A 20,218-nucleotide genomic window follows, 5' to 3' on the forward strand; every position below is an offset into this window, starting at 1 on the left:
GTGAATGCATTGACCAGGTCAAAGTACACCCCGCTTTCTGTTTTGATCACCTACCATTGCGAAGACTCTGAATATCACGACCTGCAAATATCTCGTGCTCGCGGGCGTGCGCCTCGCCACACACAAGATCGGCGAGTCAACAAGTCTTTCGGTATAACCCTCGCTATTGCTGCAACTACCACATTTTGCAACCGGACGTATCCCGCCATGGAGCTGCTCGATCTTCCAACCGAAATCTTCGAATGCGTCATAGCGCACTACGTCAATGGGGAGGGCATCCGACGAGCCTGGCTTCGTCGCAGTGTGTGCAGTAATCGATTATGTCACCACTCATGACGGACAGCATTGTTGACGATTACAGGAACCTTCTGCGCGCACATCGAAACAGAGGTGCTTGCCAAGCAGCCTGCTTCAGCCTATTGGAACTTGGGTAAGCGCGAGTCGGCGTTTTTGCGAAACATACTCAGACCCTTCCTCGAGCACCGAGTGGTCGCACTGTACGGCGCCAATCACGTTCTCCCCACGCATATCAACAAGGTTGTCGACGTTCTCGTCAGCGTCAGCGGTGACACCTCGCCTGAAAAGCGCTCTCTTTGGGTCCGCGGTGTAATCGGCGCTCTGATCAAAACCCCGAACATCTGCAAGCTCGCCTATAAGCCGAGTGATAAAAGCAGGAGCAGGTTAATGTCGTCATCGGGGCGTCAAGAGGCTCTGAGTGTCGCGGTCATCATGGGGAAGAGGGACATTGTCTGCGCACTCACTACCGAACAGGGAGCCATGTGGACAAAATTATCGACAGGATCCGAGCTGCGTTGTGCGCTGGAGTTGGCCGTGCAAAACGATGACCTCGACCTTGTTGAGGTCCTACTATCTCATACTCAGCGATCAACTGTGAGTAATGTCATGAAAGTACAAACCAGCACGGTCGTAAACGGCATTACGCATGCTCTCCGGAGCAATGAGCCCATCGCGCTGGTCCTGCTGGAATGGCACATCTCAAATACCAAGCACAAGGAGATACGCCACCTCAGGGAGTGGTTCGAAGAAGCCTGCGCATCTGAATTGATGGGCTTCTTAGGTAGGCTGATTGCACTGTCCACGCCGAGTATGCGAAAAGAATTCAGACGGAGCTTCCTCACGATAGCCGAACGGTCTTCCAGCGTATATGGATATGGCAGACGCCATCGTTTCGATCCTCAGCTCTTCCGTATTCTCGTATCCTTCTTGTTGGATGCCGGTTTGTTTGACCGTAGCAACATGGACTCATCCGAATGGACAGAGCGCGCTCAATTCCACGGTTTGATCAACACTGCGGTACGGAGAGGAGACTTGAATGCACTTGAGCGCGTCATGGCGGCCAGCGCAAATTCTCATCGCCTACGCCCCGATGCTAAGGGTCTGTCAACTTCTCTGCGCCACGCTACTCAACAATGCCGTTTCGATATCTGCAAGTTGTTGATAGATCATGGCGCCGATCCTGATCTCAATCTTGGTACGAAAGACCCGAGATAGATTCGTCTTTCGAAATTCGGTAAGTTTCGCTTTTCTTTGCTCAAAGCAGTTCAGTCTCAGGATATGGCGTACCTGAATCGATTATTTCGTATTACTTTGACGTTCCATGCTTACCAGTGGTAATACAGCGAAGAGACTCATACATTCAAGTGGTGGATGCGGGTAAAATGGCTGTGGAGAAGCTGGCTGCGGCTAGGCGAAGGAACGATGGACATATGCCCAGGTGTGGACAGATTCGCAGGATCTAGGAACGAGGCCTTTGCCTACTACATGTAACCTGGGTAGATGAAGAAATAGAATCAAAACGAGTAAAGAGCCGTCTGAACTCCTGCGCGCTTCTAGTTGAGTGCGATGATGATGGCGTTGGGCGCGTTGAGGAGTGAGGTTTGTCGGTTGATGTGACTTCGGAGGGAAAGCCCTCGGTGGGGCCGTCGCGACCAGAGCTAACCCGAATGGTATCAAACACGTGATCATCTTGAACATTCGGTCGTGTGAAGGCTATGCAGTATGCGCTCTCGCCATGTATTCGGCCCTTGATTTGTGTACAAGACATCGAAGTCGTATCCAAAAGGTGTGTTGGCATCCTTGGGTGCAATCTTGGAAGGGCTACGGGCCGATGCACTGTTGTGGAATTGAGCTAATGGGACGCCTAACCTGGGCTTTCCCTGCCATCCTGCGTCAACTGCTTCATAGTCACTCTGACTGCAACATCACTTGAGGAACGCAACCTGGGCAGGCTGCGGTTGAAAACTCAACGTATGGGGAGGAAACCAGCAGAGCACAGAAGTCAAGTCGGCAAGTATCGTAGTCCATCAATCATATACCCAATATCGGTACGCTGTGTCTCTGGTATATCGCCCTTCACTTGCCCGCCTTCACAGATCCCAATCACAACTTCTTCGACACTGTTGAACCAACCGAATTGGTTCGATCAGCAGCCACCGTCATTAGGGTCAGACCTACAATCCCACGGCGTTAGCTCTCGTCCTCTTCGCACAGTTCGCAACATATGTGCACAGCCACTTACTTGAAAAACCAGTCAGCGACCGTCTGAGTGCCGCCCAATGGACAGTTGTTGATGTTTTCTTTAAGTCGCCTTTTGCAGTCTTCTACAGCCAAGGTATGTCCTCCGCTGCTACCCTTCCATCCCACCTCGTAGTTCATCTTGATGCCATTGCACCTGGCCGGGGCGCACGCTGTCTTCGTTTGGCGATAGTTGAAATATCCCGCGAGGGTTAATGATTTACACAGGTCGTCAGCAGCATCAAGGAACGAATTCTTGTTGCAGTCGTTGAGGTAGGGCTTGCCGCTGCCATAGCAGCCGGCCATGGTGCTGGTGGCCGAAGCCAAAGCGATGAGAGGAATAGAGAGCTTCATCGTGGAGAGTTTGATGAGAAGAGAGGCAAATTCGAGTGTGGTGGTGTTGTCGTTGTTGACTTGATGAGAATAAAGAGAGATGAAACCAGGAAGAAAGGCGGCTGGCTTTATACGCCATGCGACTGACTGCGACTGGAACGTGCTGTTCTTACCTGTCTTTCACTCGGGTTGCGTGCATATCGACCGCCGCAAGAGCAAGGCTGGATTCCTGCCTGGTCGTGATCCTACACGGGAAGATGTAGATTGCGGGAAGTATGAGCCAATCCGCGTACAAGCAACTCTTGTGAAGGATTGCACTAATCGTGGGCGTACGAGAGAACTGGGACTGTAGGATTGGAAAAAGACTTGTCCTCCGATGAATGCTTCTAAGCCAAGTATCGGGCGTAAGATAGTTCATTACACCAAGGTGTAGCTGTGGGCCAAATTACGCCCTGGTGGAGTAACCTCCACCTAGAATCCTTTCCAACCCGCTACATCCGACTGTTAAATGCGTAAACACGAGAGACCTGCTTAATGCGGGAAGAACCGACGCTACGAGAGGCTGAAGAGCAAGGGTGTGAATAGACGAGCCGGGTCTTACCAGTATAGGCTATATCTCCACGAAGCGGACCTGCAGATTTTTGCACAAACCTGATGGACAGGTAGCATTCTACCAATTGAATTCTGGACCCTGGAGGTTACATTAGCGCAATTTCTGCCTGAATGGGAGGACATTCAGTGTCGCGTAGCTGTCAACACCGTTCAGACTTACGCCGATTTACCGGTCCCGCGGCTTAAACACCTCCACCAAGTTTGATATCTGTAATGCTCGGCGCATCGGTTTATCTCTGGGTGCATCGGATCATCCAAGGACAGCACCGATTGGCGACTAACTAGCTAAAACAGAAGTGGAACATACGGGCTATGCATATGAACATCACAATGTAGAGATGACTTCTTCATATCAGTAATCGCAAAGCCGTTCTCCACGTAGGGCGCCTGAAGCTACGGTAATGCGCTCGTTCGCGTTTAGTCTCAGTCTGGAAGCCAGATAGAAGTTCCGAGCCCCTCGCAACGTGACGTTCGACTTGAAGAAAATGCGTGGACTGCCAAGAGCTTGGTTTAGCAGGATGAGATTTATCATCTCCGGGTCGCCATGTACCTGCGTCATAGGCGACTTCAAAACTTCTTGTCGTTCTGGATGTTGTCGCGCTGATCTTCCGAGGGCTCTAGGCGAAATCATGGCGTAAGGTCATGACCAAGCTCTGCGAGTTAACGCTTATGACATGGACCTCTTGTAACGCATTAGTCTTCTATCTGGCTGTGGGAGAATCGGTGGGTAGTCGATTAGGGCCTCCTGCATACCAATCGGGTTGGTGAAGAATGATCCTTCGTTACCATCTGATGGTTGACAAGTCGGCAGCATCTTGACCTGAATGGAATGCAGTGACCACATCCTCCTCTTATTATGCTCTTTTCCATCTCCTGATATCCTTAGGGATTGGTAAAGCGGGCCTGGAGGAGCGACATAGGACCACCCTCACTTCAACATCGGCACACAGATGCTCTGCCCTATCCTGAGATTCCCACAATCCACACCCTGATTCCCTCTTAAGCCCAGTAAACCATCAACACTCAACCCATTCGCCTCCGCAATCGCCCAACACGTATCCCCCTTCTCAACCCGCAACTGGCGCTCCCCATCCCCACAGCGAGCAACAACTGTATCAGCCCCATCACTCCTATTCACAAGCTTAAACACCAAGAACAAGAACACCAGCATCAGCAGCGCAAACGGCAACATCATACGCACAGCGCTTCTGTTGCCTTCTTCTATCATCTCATCCTGCTCGCGTCGTTGTTCGTCGGACGGGGGCTGCGAGTGCTCGCCCGTTGCACGCAGTTCGCTGTAGCGATTGCCCGGTTCGGATTCGTAGATGAGGCCGGATGCGTCGCGGAAGGTGTAGGTTTGGGTGTCGGCGTCGTAGCCCATACGCTCGAAGCCGGAGGGGAGGCGCTCGGCGTCCTGGGGGTTATATTAGTAGTCTGATTTGGCAGGAGGTGGACAAGGGAGGTTACGCTGTCCATGTCTGTCCAGCGACCCATCTTAAGAGGGCTGGGCTAGGTAGAGTGAGTGATGAGGGTAAGTAAGATGCTGATTGTGATGTGCCAGGGAGGTTGGCGGCTCTCCAGATGATTACGGATGCGCCGCTACGATGTCGCTAATTGCGGGATCGCTACAAGAACCCAGGTATCATATGACGCTGTTGCTTTTACAGCCAGTTGCGCAGGAAGCGAAGTTGGACGCATGAGGGTACGTTGTACGCTGTGACGCGTGGCGGCGGCGCGGAAGAGACGTGACGACGCGGGATGTGGGGCCTTTCCGTGGCGTCCACGGGTGGATCTACAGCGTGCATCGGGCTGGCCTAATGGGCGGGCGTGACTGCATCGCAGCCAACTCACGGTAAATCATCTCAGTACAAGATCACAGAACCGATTACTGCATGATGCTCACCCGAAGCAGTCTTTTTTCTGTAGGTTTAGATGCACCTTTTTGACTAGATAGCAAGAGGCAGCTGCTACGGCGAGTCGCATGCTCATAGGACGACGAACGCGCACACCCACTAGTGTATATCATCAACCTTAACCTTCACTTACATCTTTCTTGTTCATCCCAGATGTCCTGAAGCAGTCTTGCCGTCTTCACACTGTGGTTTGCAGCCAGATTCCAAATGCCATTGCGCTCAGAGCTCCTCTTCGGCACCACAGCACCATAAGCCAGCAATAGCACCACCGTATCGATATGTCCTCCCTTGAGTGCATACCACAGCACTGGCGTAGATGGGACGTAGCTTTCCTTCCCTGGTTCGATCTGTACACCACTACGGATGAGCAGCCTGGTAGCCACAAGCCAGCCATTCTCCACCGCCACTGTAAGACCCTGCCATAGTTCGTTAGAGCCGATAAAACCCTTTTCATCATTACGAATTGCGCATCTCAGGATGGGATCGGCTTGGAGCAGGTACTGAATGATGTGCGCGTGGCCGTATCGACAGGCTGTGTGGAAGGGCGTTGGCTCCAGTCGGCGTATGTAATTGATTGCATCCTCGGGATAGTAACTGAATCGTAGTACGCCCATATCACCATTCCGAACTGCCCAGTCGATCCAGCCCCGCTTTGCTTCCTTGATCAATCTTCCAGAGTAGCAATACTTCAGGTACCAGGACATGAGTGTAGGAAGTATAGTAGTACGTTGCTCGAACATACATGCGTTGATCGCATTGTGCAGTTGTTTGCGCTTGTAGAAGCGTTTTTCCATACGCTCATAAATGAAAGAAGCGGAGTAAAGATGCCCATTGACCGCGGCGGCGGTAAGCGGCGTGCCGTACAGCTCGCTACGTAGACCTACGTCGTATACCTTGCCAACAAGGAAACGAAGGGCAGGTTCACTATTGACAGCAGCGGCAGCAGCGAGCATTCCCACCGTATCTGCGCGGCCCATATTCTTCCTGGCCTTGACCGAGTCATTGAATGGTCCCTGGCAGAGATATGCGAGAACGTCGTCCACCGAGAGTGCCGCTGACATGGCGTTACAGAGGGCCAGGCGGTAGCGTTCGCGCTGCGCTTGCGTTTGATGATATGAAAATTCCATGAGGAAATTGACCGTAGCTTCCATGTGATCGAGGATGTACGTCGAGTGGCAGCGGGTGGAGCCCATCTTGGAGAGGATAGTGTACATATTTGGTGCGAGTAGACGCTGCTTGCGGTCGTCACTGAAGCTGCGGTAGAACCTTGCGGAGTATCGACCAAACATATCGTCGTGTATTGCGACCGCGAAGGCTTTGCAGACATACCGTACTCGGACTGCTACAGCCCATCCGCGGCCATTGTATAGGTAGTCATGCAGGTAGTTATGTATGATCGCGGAGAAAATTTCTGCTGGGAGATCAAGTAAGTTCATGATGGTGTCCGGAAGGTGGAGATCTCATGGTGCAAGGCTTTGCAACTGAGTTGTTTTCATCGCTGCGCTGCCAAGAAATTTGCGCGTTTGCAATCCACGGGTATCAAGTCGCGTAGTCATCTGACTCCAAGTGCAGGATTGACGCGCTGTTGCTGCGATCAGCTTTCAACCTTCAATCTTGCAGTCGAATAATGTCCACAGAAATGCCATATGGTCTGGTATCTCAAGCAGTACCGCCCGAGCGAGTATGTCATCTAAGTGAACATCCAGAGGGTCTTCATGGTAGCGAGACCCACAACCAGATATCGGTACAGAAATCTCCGAATCAACAGGTTCATATTGAAGAAGTCAATTGCCTACATTGCAAAAATTGCGTCAGTTGGGGCATGATAGAACTGATAGCAATAGCTCCAAGGAATACCTCAAGCTTTTGTTGTTGCATGCCCAGGTAGTACAAGAACGCTAAGCGTTCGGGGATTAGGGACGTGACAAACGGTCTGCGTTGGCGAGGCCATCAGTCTCGGCATGATCCCTGCATCGTGAGGCGTCGTGTGCAGTCTAGATTGGGAGCCTGCATGTTCTGATGGCAGAGTGGATGTCAGGAGGCGCGGCGCTGTGTGATTGATGTCAACGATCAGCGGCGTCTGTATTGATGATGATGACCGTGCGGGGGAAAGCCGACGTTGGCGGCTTCCTAGTCGTCGCCTCGCGCTTTCCAATGCCCAGAACGTGTCAGGGATGCTACGATAACGCGTGGTAGGCGCACCTTCCCATCTGAGTTTCATCATTTACATGGCACGACATACAGACTCTATGAAGGACGCGTTTGATGATTGCATCTTTCAGCCACCTTCTAGACTCGCCGCGCGCGAACAAGAACCTGAGCAAGCCATAGCGCGCCACTGAGGCTGTGCGCGCCGTCCACGTGTAGCAGCCAATCTGGCTGATCGACGTCATTCGCTCGACTTCCGGTATCCACCTGCATACTAAGCACGTACCAAGCCGGGTCAAGCTTGCCGAGCATTGATAAGGCAGGCGGTGGCCGCGCCTCACTTACTTGGCCACACTTCTACCACCGCCCCAAGTACATCTTTGTACTCAACCACCCCCAAACTCTACAACACCAAAACCGATGGGAGAACCCGACGACCCCTCTATACGCAGCTTCAAGTCTAAGGCAGCATCTGCACTTGGCTTGGGACGCAAGAAAGACACGCAGACCGACGTCCTTCCGACCCACAACCCCCACACGACCGCCCACCCTGGCCTAGATGGCAGCAACCCGTCGCGTAGTGCACATGGCACCAGCGACCATAGCGAGAAGCCCGTTGCCAGCGATAATAGCTCCACAGACATCGATAATGGCAGCGTCAATACCGCGCCCGATGGAACGACGCCTCCCGCCATAGGATCCGAGAAGCGTCCGTTCTACTCGCTCGTGCGTGTCAAGAACGGAAGCCTCCGATTCATATCCCACACCAAGAATGCCATCACACACAGCTGGATCAACCTCCTGCTCGTCTTCGTGCCTCTTGGCATTGTAGTCAAGCTTGTGCACTTGAAGCCCGAAATCGTCTTCTCCATGAACGCCATCGCCATCATTCCGCTGGCTGGCCTGCTCGCGCACGCGACCGAAGTTGTCGCTGCCCGTGTTGGAGATGCGCTCGGTGCACTGCTTAACGTATCCTTTGGAAACGCTGTCGAGTTGATTCTCTTCATCATCTTGCTCGCCTCTGACCAGATCGAGGTCGTACAAGCGTCTCTACTTGGATCCATTCTTGCCAACCTGCTTCTCATTTTGGGCATGGCATTCTTACTCGGTGGTTTGAAGTACCAGGAGCAGGTCTACAACAATACCGTCACTCAGATGAGCGGTGTTATGCTGGCCCTCGCCGTAATGAGTCTTCTGCTACCCACTGCCTTCCACGCTGCTTTCGAGAACAACGCCATCGCCGACCACGAGACATTGTCCGTCAGTCGTGGAACCAGTGTTATTCTCCTACTAGTCTACGGCCTATACCTCGTCTTTCAGCTCAAGAGTCATCGTTATCTCTACGCCAGCACTCCCCAACATATCATTGACGAGGAGTCACATCCCGGTGTCCTTGCCGGTGCTTTCGACTCTTCCAGCTCCGATTCATCATCCAGCTCCAGCAGTAGCGACAGCGACAGCTCCTCCAAGAACTCTGATGGAACGATGAAGAAGAAGGCCAAGCGTATGGTGAAAAGGCTTCGCCGCAAGTCCAGCGCCAGCTCCAAAGACGCAGATGCGCTCTCGGCCCTCAATTCGCCAGAGGGTGAGCTACACCAGAGTCCTTTCGATTCGGAGAGAACCAATAGCGTCGCCACTGCCAACAACGCAGCTCCTATTACTTCTCGCCGACACTCATTCGACGTCATGAGTGGTGATGAGGCCGATAACGATCAATACGTCCCAGTAGTTCGCGACTTCGAAGCCGCTTCGCAAACTTCGCGCTCGGTGACGAAGAAGGAAAAACGTAGGCACAAGAAGAGCAAGAAGGACCGCCGTGATCGCAACAAGGTCGACACCATTCCCGAAAAGGAGGTCGTGCCGAATGAGCCCACGCCCAAGGTTACCTTCGCCGAGGAAGTACAGAACGACAGTGCCACTACTATGAATTCGAACCCTCGCAGATACAACCGGCCTGCTCTTCCTTCGCTACTTTCCAACAATGTCTTCTCGAACCCTCAGAACCTCGCTCCCCTCGGCGGTCCCGCGCCCAATATTCGTATGGCAGCACCTCGCGACAACACAGCTCTGCGTGCACCCCTTCGTCGATCCAAGTCTCTCCCGGATCAAATTGGCCGCGCCGACTCCACCGGCAACGCAGTCAAACATCCTGCCGTCTCTCCACAGGCCGCCATGGCACTTAACGAGGATGACGAAGACGATGAAGCACCTGACATGTCCATCAAAGCTGCTATCTTCATGCTTCTGATCAGCACTGGTCTCGTTGCTGTCTGCGCCGACTTCATGAGTGAAGCTATTGAGCCCATGGTTGAGAGTTCTGGTATCAGCCAAGCGTTTATCGGTCTTATCATTCTTCCCATCGTTGGCAACGCTGCAGAGCACGTCACTGCAGTCACTGTCGCGATGAAGAACAAAATGGATCTTTCTATCGGTATTGCTGTCGGGTCTTCCATCCAGATTGCTATCTTCATCACACCTGTCATTGTTATCCTCGGTTGGATCATGGGCAAGGAGATGACACTGTACTTCAACATCTTCGAGACTGTTGCACTATTCGTCACAGTCCTGGTGGTGAACTTCTTGGTACTGGATGGTCGCAGTAACTATCTTGAGGGTAGTTTGCTGATCGCTGCCTATATCATCATTGCGCTGGCCAGTTTCTTCTACCCTGACGGCTGTGAGGCCAGTGCCATTGGTGGCAACGAGGACCGCTGCAGCAATGGCGAGGTTGCTCGATTGGCGCAAGGCATGGTCAAAAGGATGATTGGCATGTAGGGCCAACATCGATAGTCAAGAACCTTGAAGCCTGAGTAACATCAGATTTCAGTATGAGCTCTTGGTCTTTGCTATTGCTTTGCGGCCACACGGTTGAGTGGCATGGTGTGATGTCCGCTCCCGTATAGAGACTTTCCAGTGTGTCTCATTTCTTTCTATTGCGATAGCATACAGTCCTTACAGACACCTAATAGCTCATCACCTCCGAGGTCCTCAAATTGACACATAATATTGGCTCCTCAAACGCAGCCTGCCTCACATTCTTGCCTGTGTTATTTTTGCGTGTGATGGAAACTGCTTGTTCGTGGCATTCGTTGATTTGATGTACTCGTTGCTGATGTGAGGAAAGCCAATAATGCCTCTTGCTAGTCGAGGGGTCATCTTCCGGCGCCCTGCCAAGAGGTTTGGCGTCTGCCTAGCCCGCTCCTTCGACATACGGGGAACACTTCGCGAACTCAGCCACCAAGCTTCGACGCCCTCTGCCCTTTTCGCTGCTGATCCTTCAATATGAATATCGTGCATTCCGTCTATCTAGGATCGAACCAACGCCCAAACTCATCCTCCCACCACGCCACGTATCGCGACACATTCTGTCTACAAGACTCCTGCTTTCCTGCATGTTGAAGAGTCGATACAGCGCGTTCTTTTCCTTTTGTATACATAGCACAACATGGTCAGTCGGGGTGGTCGATCAAAAGGTTGTGCTAATTGTCGTCGCCGGCGTGTGAAATGCGGTATGTCCATTCACCTGGTCAACCTTTGCAGAGACCTGCTGCATGTGCTGACGTGACAAGACGAAAACCGCCCTGAATGTGGACAATGCATCAAGCGTGGACTCAAATGTCAAGGGCCCAAAGACCTTACTTGGATCAATGAGAGCATCACGTTTGAAAGCAAGCCGGCAAACACAACCCAGAACGCAATCGTCAGGATAGCTACTCCAAATCAGCTATCTCTCGCAGCCTTCGAAGATGATATCTGCTTAGCATATACACGAAAGAACCTGCTACGCGGGGGACCTGTTGAGATAGCCTGCAACATGATCGAAAGCCATGCCGCGTCCATGAGAAGCGACGATCCTGGTCTTGATTTATTGCGAAAAGGCATAGTGAGCCTGTCTACCACTTTCTTCGGTAGCCAGCATCGACAGGGCGATATCACGACCAAAGGCTATCAACAGTATGGTCAGGTGCTGCGGCAGCTCAATTCACATCTTGCTCGTACCGAGCTTCAGACGACGAACGAAACATTACTTACGTCACTGTCTTGTATGCTTCTCGAGATCTTTCTACCTACTGGACCAACGAACTTTTTGAAACACCTGCGAGGTCTCGACGCCATTGCGATGCTAAGAGGCCCGCCCAGGGAGTCTGAAGGTACCAACGCTATCATCTTTCGGGGCCTGCGCATCCTTTCCATCATTGGGGCACTTGCGGAATCGAGGCCCTCTATATACGCGACCGAGGAATGGAAGCGGATTCCGTCTGCACATTCCAACGAGTCAGGACTCTTCCAACACCACGTCTTCTCTATCTTGGCTGACTGCACCCGCCTCATCAGTCAGCGGAATGCTCTACTGCGCTCAAAAGCATGTCCAGAGAGCTTTGAATCCTTGCTTATCGAAGTGGAGGATGTCCTTAACGAGTTGGAAGCGCTACACCCGTTCTGGGAGGTCTTGAACCGGAATCAATTAGCTGGAACGACTGAGCGATCTGACATGGCGAAGACACTGGGAGTGGCCAACCACGTTTCTGCAACAGCATTGATGCTTTACAACACCGCGTACATATGCGTCATTCAGATCAAAGATTCATTATCTCCATCGCCTGTCAACACCGCACTGCGAAACGCCGCCGCGATGAAAATCGCCAAATGCCTGGAGTTGAAAGAGTACGAGCAGCGGGAAGGTGCACCGCAATCCAATACCATAGCTTTTGTAGCTATCAAGGTAGCCTGGCAAGCTTTGGGTGGGTTCAACTCACCGGAAGGACAGCGCTTAGCACATACTGTCAAGTCTGCCACCAATTCCGTCTTCGCACGAGCATCTACGCTTTCTGATGCGTCGCACTTTGCCCATTATGTTGAAGAGTCGCTATTCTCCAAATTCCTTGGTAGGATACCTCTTATAGCACCGGATGGCGCGGCGTGTGTTGGCAACGAATTCGGCTTGGGGCCTGATGGGCCTCCAGGGGTCATCGAATTCAGCATGCAACAGCTAAGCACGCCCTCCGAGTTCTTTTCAGAGACCACAATCGCGCCACTTTAGTGTGGTGCAGCTACTGTATGTAACCGGTACGAGATTAGCAGCGGTCGACAGGAATCCCTCCTTAAGATGCGATGTCGCAGTACATTACACGGACACGCCACTCCTAATCTACATCAGAAGACTTCTTCCACCGCCTTCTGGACCTCTATATTAATTTCGCGGCATGTCACGCGGCTCCACATGGCGTGTTTCCAAGCTTCCCCGGATTTAGACATTAGCCGGCGGGAATCTGAGAAATGAAACGCGGCGAATTTGCATCTGAACGCGCTCCGGGCGAACGGCGCATCTTCATTGATGTGATGTCAATCCAAGAGGGTCTTGCGCGATGTTCAATACAGGCAACCTTGGTTCCCCGGGTGTTCGCATTGACACAGAGTTCATGCCTCACTTCGCTTGACCAAAACGGCGACACACTGACAGGTGTCACCAAACATCCGAGCTTCTACTATAGCAACTACCGGACAGGGTTTCTCGCCGCCTCCGATGACCCGGTTCAAGCAGTTTAAGCATGTCGTCTACCATAAACGAGCCAAGAGCCCCTAAGCTTCACGGGAATGACCTCAGGACAGCGGGCGGGCCTTGGCGTTTATACATAAGATGGAGGGCATTGGCCTACAATGTGAGCAGTTCGAAACATCAGTCGTTCAAACAGTCGTTCTTTCATCAACATGGGTGTCAAGTCTTTCATTGTCGCGGCCTTTGCTGCGGTTGCCATCGCTGGACCGATTCCCGAGCCTCTCGACATGATGAAGCGGGCTGGGCCTGCTGCCGGACAAGTCATCACCAAGTGTGCCAACCCTGGTCAAATCGCTCTTGCCTACGATGATGGCCCATCGCAATACACCCAGAAGCTCGTTGACACCTTGACCGCTGGAGGAGCTAAGGGTACTTTCTTCGTTACTGGATCGCTCTACGGTATGTATATGCTTCATTTACTACGAGCTGAGACCACCATCTAACATGAACAGGTTGCATCTACAACCAAAAGACCGCCCTCCAAAACGCGCACAAAGCCGGCCACCAGATCGCGTCCCACACCTGGTCCCACCCCTCGAACTTCGGTTCGCTCTCCACCAACGACCTCACGTCGCAAATGACGCGCCTCGAGCAAGCCCTCGTCAACATCATCGGCGTAAAGCCCACCTACATGCGCCCGCCTTACCTCGCCACCGGCGGCAACGTGCTCCCCACGATGAAGACCCTCGGCTACCGCGTCATCACCGACGACGTCGACTCCGGCGACTGGAACGGCAAGACCCCTCAGCAGAGCCAGCAGGTGTTCCAACAGGCTGGTACCAGTGGCAACGGCCACATTCCTCTCATGCACGAGACTTATGCCAGCACGGTTAACACGCTCACTCCGTGGTTGATTAACTGGGCGAAGAACAATGGGCTTAAGATGGTTACGGTTGCTGAGTGCCTCGGTGATGCGCAGGGTGCTTACAAGAGCGGTACGCCTAACGGTCAGGGTACCTGCTAGATTTGTTGAGTCGGGGATGAACTGAAGCTATCGTGCTGCATGTTTCAATCGCGTTACCTGCAGTGCAGCGGACAATGCCAGGATGGTGGGGACTTTTGATTAGTGTATATATTTACTTCTAGAAAGACTATTTTGCGAGAACAGGATTTCTGCTTCAATCACATGTGTATGAGTCCTAAGCGTCCGTGAGAGGTCACGTGCCCTGACTGTGCCTTCCTTGACCACCTGGGCACCTGCTCAAGTCGGCCGGTAGGTGCGTCATCGCTCTCCATGCATCCTATTCTCTACACCAGCGAGTAGAACCCCATCGACGAACGGTCATTGTGCCTGCGCCTGTTCTGAATGTTACATACGCTCCGATCTTTCCAACTGCTCTTCAGATGCTGCGAAAAGCGCCCGCATATGGTTTTGCGCGCACTAGGCAGCCTGGTATCTCGCACCGTGCGATGTTCTCACTTTGCCTTTACCGCCTACACTCTCAAGCTCTCTCGTCTTCTTTCGGCTCATGCACCCTCACCTTCGACTCTCTCACCCACTAGCGCTCTTGCAAAAGTGAGCTTCTGGACGATCTGATGCCTCGCATATGAAGCCTCCTTCCTCCTACAATTCCCTTGATTCGCTCACTCTTTATCAACCCCTCCGACCAATACTTATCATGGAGTTGTTGGATCTACCGCCAGAGATCTTCGAAAAGGTTATCGAGAGCTATGTTCATACTGTTGGGGTTTGCAAGGCATGGAAGCGCCGCAAGGTTTGCAGTAAGTGCCATTTCTTAAACTCCGAACATACACTGATTCGTTTTCAGAAACATTCGCGGCCTTCATCTCCGAGGAATGTCTTGGAAGACAGCCAATGACGGCGTATTCAGCTCGCAGAGCCGAGGAACTAGTCGTCCAGAACCTCGGATTATTCCTTGAATACAGGTGCAAAGTCTCTCATGGAGCTCCGGCCTTTTTGACTACTGTCGTTCGGAATGTAGTCGATCAATTCATGACTGCTACCAGCCAGTCAACGGAAGTAGTCCGCGCAGCCTATACAGAGAAAGCTTGCAATGCAATCAAGGATTGCTGCACTATCTATTATAACGTCTTGCGCCTCGCCACAAGTCCCTCCTCTCCCGCCTGTATTAAGGCAGCGAACGAACGAGTTGAAGCGTACTGCTTGATGATTGCCGTTCAGATGAAGGATTCAGTGCTTGTCACTCACTACCTATCTCGCGGCGTCTCTATATGGGATAAAACCGGCGTCTTCTTGTCACCCATCGCCGTTGCTGCAAAAGTCCGAGCCATCGATGTCGTTTCTCAGCTCTTGGAACACGCAAGGAGCCTTCTCACAGACACAGCCAAAACAAAATTGAACAAGGCGCTTGATGAAGTCACATGGGCTGCTGTTGCCTCTTGGCACTGGGATACGGCCATCGTGCTGATAGACTGGTGGTTTCAGCATTGCCGTAAGCCACAGCCGCCAACGATCGTGGCATGGGCCAACCAAGCAGTCGGTGCTCAAGCGACAGACTTCTTACATCGACTGCTTGACCATAAACTCTCTCTGGCAACGAGGAATCTACTAATCAAACGTCTCTACGGTCCAAATTTGTACCCCAGTGGTATTGACAATCAGGACTCATTCATCGAAGCTTCGATCGGTCGCAACCTGATGGATCTCCGAGGAGCTTACATCTGTGGAAGGCCGGGTGAGTTCTCTGCATCTCTGTTAGCACTGGCGGCTCGGAAAGGGGACATCAAAATCGCCAAGAAGTGTCTGGAGTGGGGCATGAGCTCGAATGGTTTGCGAAGCTACACTGACAGATTTGAACACCCACTCGTCAATGCCGTTGCTCGGAGCGACAAAGCAATGGTCAAGTTGTTACTTGCCCATGACGCTGATCCTGAGCCAGCTCATGATCACATCGTCCGGTTTGGTCGTAAACGCGAGGGCAGAGGCAAGATTTCCAAAAAGATTGCGAAACGGATACAAAAAGCGGTGGATCGCAAAAAGGCGAAAGCCATCACGGGCGCTTAGCACTGTGCGACACTTTCTCGGCGTCTCCTTGATACACATGGACTGTGGTTGGAGGAAGTCTTCGCATTCATCAACGGTTCCGACAAAAGCTCTTCTTTCATGCTCTTTTGTACATTTCCAGCGCTTTCCCACTGCTACCGTTTTCGACGATCTCTTCGGATGTCTTTTACATCCTCTGACGTTCTTTTGTTCTACCGAACTTACGTTGATCCCTCCTTGGTGTCCAAACCCACGGATCAAATATGCTTAGTTAAAGTACTTGCTATCTTCTTCTCTTTGTCTAGGCGCAGTGGGCTTCATCTCTCACTCTACAAAGCTTTCATCAATGCAATATACAATTCCCTCTCCAATGAATATTGAGCCACCAATTTAGCTGCTGTGCCCACTAGTTCAGTCATAGCATCACATTCAAGGCAAAACCCAAACACCGCGAAGCCTTCATCAACGCTACATCTTCTCATCCACTAGTTGTTGGCCTACTATTGGCTACGCGCTGCAGGCCTGTTCAGTCTATTCCTTGCATGAGGCGGTAGCCTACCCGAAGTCCAGGACGCAAAATGACAATGAAGGGTCACACGCGGGTCACAACAAGTACAAGGCAGATGAAGATTTTGAACTTTACAATGGATATTTCTGTCGCCGGCCCACGCTTACAGACCGAGCGAACAATACTGTTACAAAGCCAATGCGCACTTGTCTATGCTACAAAAGCCACGACACCATACGCATGCTTACGTCTAGAGTGGAATGAAACCCTTTGGATCATCGCCAAGCACTCCTCCGTGTCATAAAACCATGCCACAATGCACCTAAGAAGAAGGAAAAGATCGATAAAACTACATCTTCAGCCACCATCACCTCCTGGCATCCAGGTCCTTGAAAGTCGCTGGGCTGGGAGGAACCAATGGGCCCTTGACACCATCGTTGCCTTGCGGCTCGATGTACCCAGGCGCCTTGCCGTACTCACCAGAGAAGTACTTGTGGAAATCTTGGCTGTCTTCGAAGGGACGGGGTCCGAGTAGTCTGATCATGTCTTCGCGGCCGAGCATCTCCTTCTTGAGGAGTTCCTCTGCGACGAGGCCGACTTCGTGCTTCTTCTCGGTGAGGAGGTCCTTGCATTGCTTGTAGGCTTCGTCGACGATGCGCTTGACCTCCATGTCGATGTTCTTGGCGGTGTCTTCGGAGAAGGGCTTGGTGAGTTGTTGGCCCTCGCCGTCTTCGAAGTAGATGTATCCGATCTTCTTGCTCATGCCCCATTTGCTGACCATGGCGGTGGCCATGGCGGTCACCTTGCGGAAGTCGTCGGATGCGCCCGAGGTGACGGTGTCGAAGTGGAGTTCTTCAGATACACGTCCTCCCAGTGTCATGGCCATACGGTCCATCAGCTGGTTGACGTTCATGAGATATGTGTCGCCGTTGGGGAGGTACTGGGCGTATCCAAGAGCGCCTTGGCCACGGGGAATGATGGAGACTTTCAGGAGAGGGTCGGCCCACTTAAAGTACCAACCGCAGATAGCGTGGCCAGCCTCGTGGTAGGCGACGGTCTTCTTCTCCTCGGGCTTCAGTACAAGGGACTTCTTCTCGAGACCTCCGATGACACGCTCGATGGCTTGCTCGAAGTGTACCATGGCAACAGTCTCGGCGTTAGCACGGGCGGCTGCAGGTTGTTAGTGCATGTGTAGTCAAGAGGGTCATAAAAACATACCGATCAGAGCAGCTTCGTTGACACAGTTGGCAATGTCGGCACCGGAGAAGCCCGGTGTCAAAGCTGCTAGCCTGCCCTTCAAGAATTCCATGTCCTCGTTGGTGACAATCTTCGCCAAATGAACTCCGAAGATCTGTCCTCGTCCGTCCATGGTGGGCTTGTCGATGCTGATATGCCTGTCGAAACGACCAGGTCTCATGAGCGCTTTGTCCAATACGTCGGGTCGGTTAGTACCAGCCAACACGACGACTTGCTCCGTGGTGTTGAATCCGTCCATCTCTGTCAAAATCTGGTTGAGAGTAGCCTCGCGCTCGTCGTTGCCACCGCCGAAGTTCTGCTTCGATCGGGCACGACCAATAGCGTCGATTTCGTCAATGAAGATGATGCAAGGCGTGCTCTTGCGCGCATTGGCGAACAAGTCGCGGACACGCGATGCACCAACACCGACGAACATCTCGACGAACTCAGAACCACTGACACTGAAGAAAGGAACGCCTGACTCTCCTGCGGTAGCCTTGGCAAGAAGCGTCTTACCAGTACCGGGGGATCCAGATAGAATAGCACCACGAGGGATCTTGGCGCCGAGCTTCTGGAATCGACTGGGGTCTTTGAGGAAAGAGACGAACTCCATGATCTCCAGCTTGGCCTCGTCCATACCGGCGACATCTGAGAACTTGACCTTGACATCCGTCTCGTGGTTGAACTTCTTAGCGCGACTCTTACCCATGCCGAACACACCACCGCCTCCGCCAGCGCCGCCTCCCGCACGTCTTGTGAAGTAGAAGAGCGCACCGAGGACGAGGATAGTGGGGCCGAAGGACAAGAAGGTACCGAACCAGGAGATCTCGCTCGAGTATGCCACGGGTATGCGTTCGGAGCTTGGGATGCCTAGCTCATACTGCGCGTCGTCCATCTTGCGCTCGAAGGCCTCGACGGAGCCAATTGTGAAATAGTAGTAGAAGTTCTGGTTGACGGAAGGCGAGTCGGGGTACATGGACGATACGGCCTCGCGGTGCAGGTAGACCTTTGCTCTGTTGCCGTTCAGGATGACGATCTTCTCGACCAGACCCTTGTCCAGGAAGGTCGTTCGGAACTCCTGCCATGTTATTTCCTTGGAGTTCTCGCTCGGGAAGATGGTCTTGTATGTGAGGTATGCGAGGAAGGCGCTGATGAGGATTGTGTTGGTGTCCATACCGCCGCCGAACATGGGCCCCACTGGTCCACCAGCTCCGCCAGCGCCACCCTTGGATCCCTTGCCTGGGCCTGGGTCGTGTGCACCCGACTTTTGCTGTGGTTCCTCGGAGCCGTCCTTGAACTTCTGCTGATGTTGGTCCGCCGCCTTGCGTGCCATGTTGGTTGTTAACCGCGAGATCTTGGCTGCGGTGGCCAGGTCCAGCTTCTCGCCTCTCTCCAGCTTGTCCATCTCCTGTCGCAGCTCTGGTGGTATTCCAGTGCGCTTAATCTCGTCCATTGCCTCCTTGATGTTCTGCTTCTGTGACTTGGGGACGCCCATCGACACGAACGAGACTAGTTGATCCAGCATCTTCTCCTCCTCTGGCGTAAGTTTGGACATTTGAGGCTCTCCCTCCTTCTTTCCAGACAATCTGAACTCAGGCTTGTGAGGCGTGCTGTCCTTCTTCGCTGGCTCGTCATCCTTCTTCTCCTTGGGCTCCTCCGGAGGCCCGGTCGCAAATCTCCGCACCCGTTGCTGGGTATATATACATTGTGGTATCGGTGCTCGTGTGCGTAATGTGCGTGGTGCCCTCGTGGCAGCGTTGAGGCAGGGTCGGGATAGGCGCGCTAGGTTGCCTGAGCGGCGGAGGAGTGTCGACATGGCGGCGGAACAGAGGTGCCGGGACTGCGGGGTGGGGTATAATATAACAATGGAAGGGGGTGTGTGACAAGTAAAGAAGAGTGACTGTATTACCGCGCCTGTTCACTGCCTCGGGCTGGCAGTAGAAGAATGTCTTGTGGCGGGTGCGCTTCGATGGCGAAAGCTAGGATATGACAGAATCATCGAAGTTCTACCCATGCCACCGACACGCCGACTGCCTTACTAAGCGGGGCTGCCTGCCCGCATTACGCGTGAACATGTGCCAGAGTCTAGAACCACGCCTTGACTCGATTGTTTCTTTTGCTTTTGAGCCTCTTATATTCCGCCTCAATGCTCTGCAAGAATGTGCGGTACGTGTAGACGACACCAATTGCCTCCTTCTAGAGTAGGTTCCCTGCCTCGGTCCGACCGCCACGCGTATTCATCTCAATGTCCAAGAGACGCGCAAGTAGGAATTCAACTGATGATAGACTGATAATCCCACTACACTATGTGCAATTCCATGTCCTCGTGTGGAGTTCGTACCCGAGCATGTCCATTGAGCGCATGCATGTCGATCATGCAGATGCGCGATGCTTGATGCACCGACGGACTA

General features: G+C 52.7%; 8 protein-coding genes across 8 annotated transcripts; 5 read left to right on the forward strand and 3 right to left on the reverse strand.

The window, feature by feature from the left end:
- Window positions 1–207: 207 nt before the first annotated feature.
- On the forward strand, window positions 208–1,512 carry J4E90_001639 (uncharacterized protein; the record flags this gene model as incomplete). The annotated part of the gene is made up of 2 exons (XM_051431225.1): window positions 208–301; window positions 362–1,512. 2 exons carry the CDS (start codon window positions 208–210, stop codon window positions 1,510–1,512), a joined length of 1,245 nt encoding a protein of 414 aa, XP_051294359.1.
- A 2,896-nt stretch (window positions 1,513–4,408) lies between these two features.
- Window positions 4,409–4,974, reverse strand: J4E90_001640 (uncharacterized protein; the record flags this gene model as incomplete). Its single annotated transcript, XM_051431226.1, has 2 exons — window positions 4,409–4,894; window positions 4,948–4,974. The coding sequence occupies 2 exons, from the start codon at window positions 4,972–4,974 to the stop codon at window positions 4,409–4,411; spliced, it is 513 nt and encodes a 170-aa protein (XP_051294360.1).
- A 544-nt stretch (window positions 4,975–5,518) lies between these two features.
- Window positions 5,519–6,829, reverse strand: J4E90_001641 (uncharacterized protein; the record flags this gene model as incomplete). The annotated part of the gene is made up of 1 exon (XM_051431227.1): window positions 5,519–6,829. The coding sequence occupies one exon, from the start codon at window positions 6,827–6,829 to the stop codon at window positions 5,519–5,521; it is 1,311 nt and encodes a 436-aa protein (XP_051294361.1).
- A 1,132-nt stretch (window positions 6,830–7,961) lies between these two features.
- Window positions 7,962–10,316, forward strand: J4E90_001642 (uncharacterized protein; the record flags this gene model as incomplete). Its single annotated transcript, XM_051431228.1, has 1 exon — window positions 7,962–10,316. One exon carries the CDS (start codon window positions 7,962–7,964, stop codon window positions 10,314–10,316), a length of 2,355 nt encoding a protein of 784 aa, XP_051294362.1.
- Window positions 10,317–11,661: 1,345 nt separating this feature from the next.
- Window positions 11,662–12,582, forward strand: J4E90_001643 (uncharacterized protein; the record flags this gene model as incomplete). Its single annotated transcript, XM_051431229.1, has 1 exon — window positions 11,662–12,582. The coding sequence occupies one exon, from the start codon at window positions 11,662–11,664 to the stop codon at window positions 12,580–12,582; it is 921 nt and encodes a 306-aa protein (XP_051294363.1).
- A 668-nt stretch (window positions 12,583–13,250) lies between these two features.
- On the forward strand, window positions 13,251–14,062 carry J4E90_001644 (uncharacterized protein; the record flags this gene model as incomplete). The annotated part of the gene is made up of 2 exons (XM_051431230.1): window positions 13,251–13,497; window positions 13,551–14,062. The coding sequence occupies 2 exons, from the start codon at window positions 13,251–13,253 to the stop codon at window positions 14,060–14,062; spliced, it is 759 nt and encodes a 252-aa protein (XP_051294364.1).
- Window positions 14,063–14,717: 655 nt separating this feature from the next.
- On the forward strand, window positions 14,718–16,084 carry J4E90_001645 (uncharacterized protein; the record flags this gene model as incomplete). The annotated part of the gene is made up of 3 exons (XM_051431231.1): window positions 14,718–14,820; window positions 14,868–14,897; window positions 15,399–16,084. The coding sequence occupies 3 exons, from the start codon at window positions 14,718–14,720 to the stop codon at window positions 16,082–16,084; spliced, it is 819 nt and encodes a 272-aa protein (XP_051294365.1).
- An 854-nt stretch (window positions 16,085–16,938) lies between these two features.
- Window positions 16,939–19,623, reverse strand: YTA12 (Mitochondrial inner membrane m-AAA protease component; the record flags this gene model as incomplete). The annotated part of the gene is made up of 2 exons (XM_051431232.1): window positions 16,939–17,741; window positions 17,790–19,623. The coding sequence occupies 2 exons, from the start codon at window positions 19,621–19,623 to the stop codon at window positions 16,939–16,941; spliced, it is 2,637 nt and encodes an 878-aa protein (XP_051294366.1).
- Window positions 19,624–20,218: the final 595 nt, after the last annotated feature.

Source organism: Alternaria incomplexa (assembly GCF_024043165.1).
Source record: "Alternaria incomplexa strain BMP 0042 chromosome Unknown scaffold_2, whole genome shotgun sequence".
Lineage (NCBI taxonomy): Eukaryota > Fungi > Ascomycota > Dothideomycetes > Pleosporales > Pleosporaceae > Alternaria > Alternaria incomplexa.